This window comes from Carex rostrata, chromosome 35, assembly GCF_964058835.1.
Source record: "Carex rostrata chromosome 35, lpCarRost1.2, whole genome shotgun sequence".
Classification (NCBI taxonomy): domain Eukaryota; kingdom Viridiplantae; phylum Streptophyta; class Magnoliopsida; order Poales; family Cyperaceae; genus Carex; species Carex rostrata.
In genome coordinates, this window is record NC_135952.1 from 3,719,934 (window position 1) to 3,730,533 (window position 10,600).

The 10,600-nt window shown below is 31.8% G+C and overlaps 1 protein-coding gene across 1 annotated transcript; it reads right to left on the reverse strand.

Annotated features, from left to right (window-relative positions):
• Positions 1–961: 961 nt before the first annotated feature.
• Positions 962–4,864, reverse strand: LOC144549464 (uncharacterized). Its single transcript, XM_078298207.1, has 8 exons — positions 4,746–4,864; positions 3,346–4,550; positions 3,048–3,138; positions 2,784–2,941; positions 2,615–2,666; positions 2,102–2,181; positions 1,898–1,991; positions 962–1,680 (listed from the first exon to the last, which is right to left on the reverse strand). The coding sequence occupies exons 2-8, from the start codon at positions 4,522–4,524 to the stop codon at positions 1,229–1,231; spliced, it is 2,106 nt and encodes a 701-aa protein (XP_078154333.1). The 5' UTR covers positions 4,525–4,550; positions 4,746–4,864; the 3' UTR covers positions 962–1,228.
• Between the last annotated feature and the right edge of the window lie 5,736 nt (positions 4,865–10,600).

Consider the following 10,600-nt stretch of genomic DNA (forward strand, 5'->3'; position numbering starts at 1 on the left):
GGAACCGTACCAGTTGCATGTTATTAGATAAAAACTGCGACCAGAACTGGATTAAATTAAATCCATAAATAAGGGCAACCAATTATCGTCGTCATTTTGTGTTAAAAAAATGGTACTGATCGGCAATTAATAGAGTTGATAGCCTTGGGAATAATACAACAATGGTACAGTCATTTTGTGTTAAAAAAATCTGAGAACACGTGAGTATGCATGCATGGCATGAATTCAGGTGTTAATGGTCTGGTGGACCGTTTCTTTCAAATATTCAAACTGGAGATTTTAGCGTTGCTCACCCTGGACCGACTCTTGTAATTAATAATGAGGAATTAAATTTGGGAGAGGGCCGATCGAATAGTTTATGGGCTAATAATAATTCGGCCCATCTTGAAATTGATGGTGCACCACCAGGTTTTGAAGATGGACAGGCTTTTCAAAATAAAAACAGAACTCGGCCTGCTGAGCCTTGCTGGGCCTCCCTTTCTTCATGCACTTCATAACTGCTCCTGCAGCCCTCCATGACGACAGGTCCCCTATTCTTTTGTCTGTAATTGCTTGTACCAGTACCAAGCAATCTGAGAGCATCTACATCTCTGAAACTCTTTGAGTTTCTAATATGATATGGCAGTTTTTAAACTAGTTTCAGGGATGCAGATGAGTTTCTTATTTAGCAACTTTGCTCCAAAGTTTCTTAATAAGAAACCGTTTATAAACTCTGACGTGGCCAAATAATTCGCTGAAATTCTTTTCTCTTGTAATTTATTTGCTGATGTGGCAATTAAGAAACTCTAATTTTGAGTTTCAGGGATGTTAGGGTTTATAAACTTTCAGAGATAAAGTTTCTAAAAATTAGTTAACAGTTATTTAGAAACTCCAAGAGTTTCAGGGATGTAGATGCTCTGAGAAAATTATAAAGCTCCCTTCAAGTACATACCGGAAAATGTCAATAGAGTAAGAAATAAAATTGAGCAATAGCACTCATTTAGTGCCTAAATAGCATATATTTACAACAAATATGTTCTATACATTGCTAGACAAATTTACCAGCTTGGCTGAAAAACCCTAATAAATGAATAAATAACCCTATCTATGAGGACATCCTCTCTGCACACTTGACATCTCAATCTCATTTTCTTTTATACTTTTCGTTTGTTTATATTTACTGAACTCAAGACTACTTCCACAAAAAGTCAAAAACAAAAGGAATAAAGAAAATAAATCAAATCAGAACTCATGCTTGGATCGGCAACCCAAAATTCTGGTATGCCTTGATCCGGCCATCCCATCCTGCTGTAACCACCACCCGGCCCCACGTGTCAGTGCCATTTTGACAAGCAACTTTCAGAAACTTTAACTGAGATTTAGACAATGAGAGATGACTAGGTGTGCCAGGTGAAAGTTTCTCCTCTGGCCACGTGGCGTTTCCATTGGTACCATGCGAGTCATCTTGCATGGAAATGAGAAGCTGGAGGTCTGTTGCATGGGCCCCATTCCAAGGTACAGCAAGGGAAGTATGGTCAGATATGAAATGCTCTGAAGACTTAATGTCCTTTCCAAGGTGCAAATTGCTTGTAACTTGAGATGCTGAGTTTAACAAGTAAATGGAGTTGTCGCTGCAAGAGATTATATTATTTCCTTCCCTACTGAACGATGCAGATACATGGTTTCCATGGTGTTTTAACCCTAGAAATGAACATTTATAAATATATTAACATTCAATAGTAATGATACCCCGAAAAGGAACAACTGAATTGGAAAGGTACTATCTAGAAATAATCTTTAGAGTTCGGGTTTTATTATACATATATAATTTTCTAAACCAACAAGAAGTATTGCATGATTGTTGTAGAAGTACAAATGATTATGATTTAATATAAAAAGCAAAAAGGGGGAAAAAAACCTTTGTATTTGAGTTTTACTTCAGAGCCCTCCAGTATTCTAATTATCGAGTCAGCAGATGCCACCATTAGTTTTGTAGAATCATGAGGGCAAAACTGTAAAGTTACGAACAGTATTTACTAAGCAGCCTAATTTTTAGAAGCCTAAGAAAATCTTAGACATTTGGATAAATAAAAGGAATATTTTGAAAAGTAAAAAAAGGTACCTCAAGACTCGTAATTCTCTTATGAGGAGACTTCTTTTTACCCTGAAGTGAAATCTCAGACTTAAGTTCCAGCTGATTATCTGAACAACAAGAAAAATTAAGTAGGAAATTAAAAATAAATAAAAAATCAGAAGAGTCAGACTCAAGTTTATAAATTTAGCAATGAAAAACAGTAAGTATATTGCGTATGAAAAACAAACAATCAATCAAAACTGCTCAATATGACCTATGTATGAAAATGTAGCTGAGGACCGCATTTTACCTTCTTTTTTAAAAAAAATTTTACTATTTTTTTACATAGGTTGAAAGTTACTACAAAAATAGTAAAAAAAATTCTACAAAATGTAAAATTTGATCTCCAAGTACATTTTCATATGAAGATCATGTTAAACGGCTCGGATCGGCTGTTTGAACTTTGAAAACAAAAATATTGATCCATAGTACGGATAGATAACAAGATAAAAATACATAATTCCAGTATGCAATAAATTATGAAAATAATCACACTAGTACCTGATACATCATACAGCTGGCATTGTCCTGTCATTGTACCCACCACCGCTTTCTGATAAAAAAGACAGTAAATGAGAACCAGAGTTAATTAAAAACTATTGAAAACCTTGTTTACAATTTTATTTTTTGGGTAAAACTAATAAAAACTAAAAAGTTAAATTATAGTTACCTGTCCATCTGGGTGAAAACATATCACAGTTAAAACTTCTTTGGTTTCGATCCAGCTTACAACACGTTTCGAAGAGATGTCCCAAACACGAACGATACCATCAATTGAACCGGTCATAAAGTAATCTTCATTTGAAGGATTAAACTGAACACATGTCACTGCATAATGATCAGAAAAAATCATTTGAATTTGAATTCTAGGGTGCAAAGATAGCTGAAATTCTTAAAATTTGTAATATTGCATAAGTGAGCATCTATTGCATACCGTAGGTTTTGTGAGAAAAAACTTGGAGACAGCTATCTGATCCAAGTTTCCACAGTCGAACAGTTTTATCCGCTGATGCCGATAGTAAATACTAAGAGAAAAAGAAAAGAAAAAAAATATATTTAACAAATTCAAAAAAAGGAAAGATTAGAACAGTTTATCCCAAAAACTGCTTATGTAAGGTAAGGAACTGGTATTATGACCGTACCATTTGTCACAAATATATTATTATTGCAATATTGGGTATTTTGCGTTATTTAAAACCACAAAAATACAGTCTAAAAGAAGTGTAACTAACCTTAGTTTTAGACCAAGAGATATCCAAAACATCCCCAACATGTCCCCGGAGCTCTTGCAATGGCTCCTCCTCTATCCCAAAAACCGCCTCTGGGATAACAACACAAGTTGAACTGCCATGATGCCTATCCTTCTTCTCACCATTATGAATCACAGGGACAATCTGGTGATTTTCATTTATTGTCATATATACACTTGATGAATCATCCCCATGAAAATCAAAGCCTTTATTTCTCTCGCATTCTATTACACACCAAACATGCAAAATTCCATCTTCGCCCCCAGTTGCTAAGAATAAACCATCAGGGCTAAATTTCATGGCAAGTATCGCACCATCATGCGCTTTGAAATCCTGACACATGTGCACCTCTGACAACTCCTTCCAGTGCTTTTTGCGGGTATGAGTCTTGACCCGTTGGACCCCTGCTTCAAGCATCCGGTTTGATTTAACATTATCCGATTCTGATCTATTAGACTTATCTTTTCCATGAGTTTTGATACCGAGCCGCCTCAACCAATTGTGCTTTCCACTTCTATCAACATGTTTAGAAGAATTTGAATTTTCTTCCTTGTGCATGAGATTTAAAACAAACTGTGAGGACCCAAAATTACTATGAAACTCTCCACCTGTAACAGTCTGATTGGACCCCACCTCACGCAATCTCGTCAGACTGCCATCTTGTGCCACGTCATCAATCACAAAAATAGAACCACTATCCATGTTCTTTATAAACAAATCAAATTCCACACCAAAAGCTCCGTCAGTACTGGTACTAGACCATCTAGACAGAGAAGATTGATTCGATGATGAAGATGACGGCATCGATGACGTGTGATCGCCATCTGGCATGGCTCTCACTGCATATGGGCCTTGATCGAAACTCTCATCTATTATTATCTCATTGAATGAAATGGGTTCAAGGAGTTCAGGTTCAACTGTTGAGGTCGGGCTTAGGTTCAGGTCAAGACCCATTGACTTGAAGAAATTCTCACGGCGTTTTTGTACACTTTCTACCCCATTTAACCAGATTTGATAGGTTGAATCTAAATTCTGGTATAAGTCATGATTTGTTGGGGCAATTGGGGTTGAGTTTGATGAAACTGGAAAATCTTCTATTGAATCGAAGAACAATTCATCTTCCTTTTCATCTTTTACCGATAGAGCTTCGTTTTGTTCCATGATTGTGTGCTTAGAACTAGTGAAATCTAAATCAAACAATGAAGAAAAAGGAATGGAAGGGTTAACTATCCCAAATAACTAAATTTATGTTTTGTAACAAGAAAAGGAAGCAAATTTTTGAGGTAGCAGCACGGGAAAGAAACAAAAGTGTTGAATATTGAGCAAGAAAGTAAAAAAGAGAAGTTGATAATTAATTGCGGTAGGAGAAGAGGATACCTCACCTTCTATGCAACCATGAAAGGAAGCATGAGAGAGAGTCAATTTCTTCTTTGGTGTCTTTCTCTCTTGCGTCGCCACCTACCGACTAAGAAGCGCTATCAACTATTCAACTATCGAGAGGAGAGGGAGGGAGAGAGAGAGAGAGGGTTTTATATTTGTTTCGATTTCGAGAGAGGACTAATCTTAAACTAAACAGGGGAGGAAGAAAACAAAAGCAAATAATAATTTAAAATTACGAAAATGATAGAGTATTCCAACCGTTCGATTTTAAAAAGATTGTATACAATAGTTTAAATCTATACCGTTAATATTTTTTTTGAACGGATAGAATTAGATAGCAGGGCTCTGTTATGTACACAGAATAACAGCAGATGACGGGCCCACATACCCCAGAAAAGATGCAACGCGGGACCCACAGTTTTCAGTGAATCAGGGAAGTAGGGAACTAAGAATTAAATCAGACGAAAAACCTGTACCATTTTCTCTGCGGTAAAGGATATATTTCTGGTTATATAGAGGCCGTCCAATCATAATTCGGACCAATCCGGTCTCAGGGGATTCTAATCGAACGGTGTAGATCTAAACATAAATATTACGTTACCTTATGTTTTATGAATTTGTCTAATGGCGCACGGACTGAGACTAATTTCAAATCTCCACCACGTGATTTAGGTGGGCAGCAAATCAGCAATGCAACATCATATTTTGAATTTGGTCTTTAAACACGCTGCATTTTAGAAAAAAAAAGAAAAAAGAAAAAGAAGAAGAGGTCAACCCCCTCGCGTCTTCAATATGACCCGTTCCAATTGTTCGTTAGGAATTGAATTTGACCAGCTCGATGGTATGCATCGAATTAATATTTATCAAGCAAAAGCAAAAAAAAAAAAAATATATATATATAGAGGTTGGCTAAGATCAAAGTGGTAGTTCCTGAGATTTTGTGCTACCAATTCATTTTTTAATTTTCAAAGTTCAAAATGTTGATCCGAACTGTTCAAGTTGGTCTCTACATTAAAATGTGCTTGGAGACCAAATTTTACATTTTTCTGAATTTTTTTACTATTTATTAAGCCACTTTGAAAACCGCTGATCCAATGGTGGCTTAACAAAACATTAAAATTAGAAGCCACCGTTGAATCAGCGATTTTCAAAATGACTTAATAAATAGCAAAAAAATTCAGAAAAATGTAAAATTTGGTCTCCAAGCACATATTAATATGGAGAACAAGATGAACGGTTCGGATCGACGTTTTGAACTTTGAAAATTGAAAAACGAATTAGTAGCACCAAACCTCAGGAACTACCACTTTGATCTTAGCCAATCCAAACGATTGAATTAGCTTAGATTTGATGATATATTTGAAATTCTATAATTATTATTTCAGGATATATATATAAATATGAATGTAACTTTATTTGGTTATGGCGTGTCATATAATATGGAAACTAATTCTATAATTTAGCAGGGATGTTGAAAAATCACAAAATTTAGATTTTATAAGTACAACAAAAATTGAAAAGTCAATTACTTTTTGTTCCTCTTCTTTACCATGTATTAAATGCACTTCGATTTTTAAATTTTAGCATGGGATATAACAAATTCAATGATTTATCTTGGGGTTTGATTTTGATATTATTATGCAAAATAAAATAGTTATATAACTTAAATAAAAAGACTCATGTGATTGCTCTATTTGTAGCAATAATGGGATGCTATCTTGTATAAGGTGTACTGAAAATTTCTACTCCATAAAAATGATTAAATTATAAACTTTTTTATTCATATCCATCCGAATTTATTTCTTATCCTTATATATTATATATTATATTGTGATAGAGTTATATTTTTTTTTCATACCTTCTCCTTAAAAAGTTTTTCTTTCTTAGTAAAAAGTTTTATTTATTTAATTGTGTTGTGTTTTATTTAGTATATTAAATAACGGTATGCGGTCGTCAGACGGACGAAGTATTGTCAAACGATTAATCGGTATGTGGCTAATTAATCAGAATTATGCGGACAATTTAACGTTTTTATTAAATTTAAGTATATATATCTTAATTTATTAAAAAAATAATTTATTTAACTCATTAAACTTATCAAATAAACTTAATTTAACTTAGTTATACTATTATAATATGACACTATGCTTATTTTATCTTAATGCATAAGCACTTTACATGTGTAAGTAACACATTTATTTAATGAAAAAAAAATTCAAGAATTAAGCGTTTTCAAATACTAATAAAAATAAATGAAACATTCCAATATAAAATCACTAAATTTAGTTTATGATAACAACTTAGTTTCAAAAATGAATATGTCGTACTAATTGAAAAAATTATATCAGTAAGTAAGAAAAATATATGGTATATAATTAACAGATGAATTAATCAATTTCAAAGTAAGTAAGAAGAAAAAAATATATAAAAACAATATTAGATGTATGTCTAAGCACAAATAAAACTACAATACATGTTTTATAAAACTTATTATCACACACTATTACAAAAAAAAAAAAATCAATGTGGAAAAAATATTCGCTGGAATAAATTGGAATAAAAGGAAATAAATAGAAATAAACGGAAATAAAAGGACAATTAAATGGTAAAACGGCCGATTAATCATTTTCATCCACAAACAGGCATCCGTTAAGTATATTCGTAACGGTTTAGCTGCCGTTAACGATTAAATGACCATTTAATCAACTGTTAAGACCATTTTTTACAACACTAGTTTTATTATATAGATTTTTATCATATTATAAATTGTGTTGGTCATTAGCATGGAGCATTAGCAGCATTTATTATTGTGAACTTCTTAATTAGGTGGCAAGTTTAACTAGGAGAACAACCCCAACAACTACACAGAGTTATGAGTTTCCCCTCTAATAGAATATATATACCTAACTTTCCACTTATTCCTATGTCATCTTTAACTTGAGCCATAGTTATCCTTTGAATCATGCTAAAGATGACCAACATTGGTCCTTATATATATTTTTAATGAGGAGGGTTCAAATGCCTTCATTTTTTGTGCCTCCACCATGCCTTCATTTTTTAAAACTTTAATAATTCAAAATTTAAAACTTAAAAATCAAAATAAAACCGTTGGATATGATCTACATCATTTTATCTATGCACATGTAAAAAATTATGACATTTCAATTTTATTTTGATTGTCATCAAGAGCTTGTAAAAAATGCATTAATTTGGATGATTTCTAGACGTTGATTTTTGAACATATTGATTCACATAAAAACAAAATTGAAATATGATAATTTTTTATGAGCATATAGAGAAAATAACATAGATCACATCTAACGGTTTTATTTTGACTTTTAAGTTTCAAATCTTGAGTTATTAAAGTTTTAAAAAATGAAGGCACAAAAAATGGAGGCATTTGAACCCTCCTCATTTTTAATTACGTCATCTTTAACATGAGCAATATTTTTTGTTTGGATAATATCTTATTTTTTGAAACTCTGATTTCAAAATGATCCAAGACTCTATAAAACTTGTTTGATTTACAAACTAAACAATAGAAGTTTCAATAAATTTGTGAATTTGACCGGCTCTTTTGGACTCTAATTCTTCTGTCATTTTTTATTACCTCTAATGGAATAATACATTTTATAACTTTCAAATTTTATGAATATTTAGACTTAGTGATCTTTTGAAAGTGTAATTTTTGTTTTATCAAAGTGCAATTTGTTGCTTAATTAAAATTTCTGAAAGTGAAGGATTTTTAAAACATGTTATTTGATTAAAAAAGATAATTATGTGTACATTGATAGAGTCAAAATAAACTTCAAACAAGGGTCAATATCATTAAATTCAATAATAATTTTTAAAATAAGTATGAAGCCGTTAGAATTTTTAAAAATAGATTAAAAAAAATGCTTTATATCCCTCAATTTCTATCTTCTAAAAGAAAAGAAAACGAAAAAAGAACTAAATTATAATATGCTACTTTAATTGTGCGTTAATCTCCACAGACACCATGATTGATAAAGTAAGTTTATAATATTATTATAATATTTGATGTGGTAATATGTGTCTTTTTAAGAGTAGGTGAGTTATCAATGGATCAACACCAAAGTCACCATCTAATTTAATAGAAAATACCAAAAAAAAAAAAACCAATTGTTTGCATCATCTATTAATTGATCTCATCTCATCTCATCTCATCTCATGCCCCGTTTACAATTTTGGAAGCATATTATTTCAATATTAATCATCCAAATTTGTGTATTGAAATAGCTGCATTTTTCGCACATATGCAATGATACTAGTATAATAATTAGTTTTATAATATTTTACAAATAGAACATCAAAACTCATTTATTTCGCACATATGCAATGACATTACTAATAAAAAATAAATGTGCAATCAATTTCAACTAAATTGTATTTTTTTATAAAACAAGAAAATTCAAAAATACAAATATATCTTCCGACAAATTCAATTATTAATTAAAGAACAAGACATGCAAATAAAAGTAATATTTTTAATATTTGTTCTTACAACAAAAAAACAATACACTTAATAACAAAAGTACTCACTAATTATTGGTCAAACATATCATATTATTTTATTTTATATAATTACCCTATAGAGTAACGGGTACGAAATAGTATTTACCCGTACCCTTACTCATTTAGCTAACGAAAAAAAATTCTTACCCATACCCGCCCTATCGAATACGGTACGGATCGAGTAAACGATTAAAAGGATATGATTGACACCCCTGCCTATATATAAATACGTGGCATGTTGATTGCACAAATCTTAATATTTTTGCACGGATTTTAATGCAGATACGACTTTGGCCTGATTTCGGACTGAATTTGATCATATATCTAACAGACCGCCTCTAATTTCCCGTATTTTGCCCTATTTTCTTTGTAACAAAAAAAAAAAAAAAAAAAAATCATCTTCACCGTCTTAGTTTTAACCATTCAAATTAATTACGTTGATATTTTTCATGTATCCCCCTTCTTAGTTTGAACTTTGAACCATTCAAATAATTATGTTGATCTATTCCATGGTTGCATAGCCAAACCAATCCTCACAAAAACAAGCGAAATTTGAAATTTGAATGCTGTTGCTGTTAACATGGTGCTTTCAACTGACCTCATCTTGATAATAACTATACTAAAACTTTAGTGTTTTTTTTATGAGAAAGATAAGTTAATTAGATACTATTTAGTCGGTCAATTTTATTGGCAATATATTTCCTCAAAAGAAAAGAAAAAAAAATACTTCAATGGCAATACAATTTTATTTTATTTTTTTTTGGTGGGGGGGAGAAGACCATGGCAGAAGCTGACAAGTTTATTGGCAATTTAAAGTAAATTTAAATGAGATCAAATGACTACCTCCATAAAATTAAATCATACTTGTTAAAAAAAACATTCTGCATTATATATATATACACACGTGACACATCTTTATTGATGGATGAGTAAACGATGAGTCAATTATAAAATAAGTGAAATATATCTTATAAAGTCAGACATGTTCAATCAAATCAGGTGTTTAAAAAAAAAAAAATTAATCTATGACATTTCTTGCATATATTGACCTGGACAATGCTCAAAGCTCAAACCATCCACATCTAGCTTGCAACAGATCACAAGTTAATGGGCTTTTTCATTGGAATGTTAAAAAGGCTGTAACAGCCCAATTACAAGTGGGCTCAAATAAGCCCATGCTAGTGATTTGCATTTAGTTGTGAAACAAAGAGTAAGCCCAACACGGACATTCTACATATTTCACGAGGATTCAAATGCCTCGGGTGCATGCCATGTTATTCATATTTTTAAAATTTAAATAACTAAAACTGCTTAATATAAC

Excerpts from the sequence above, each read along its gene's own strand:
- LOC144549464 (XM_078298207.1), bottom strand. The coding sequence starts at position 4,524 with ATGGAACAAAACGAAGCTCTATCGGTAAAAGATGAAAAGGAAGATGAA. Across the intron at positions 3,139-3,345 it reads TCTCTTGGTCTAAAACTAAG|TATTTACTATCGGCATCAGC; the intron begins GTTAGTTACACT and ends TTTTTCTCTTAG. Across the intron at positions 1,992-2,101 it reads AGAGAATTACGAGTCTTGAG|TTTTGCCCTCATGATTCTAC; the intron begins GTACCTTTTTTT and ends GTAACTTTACAG.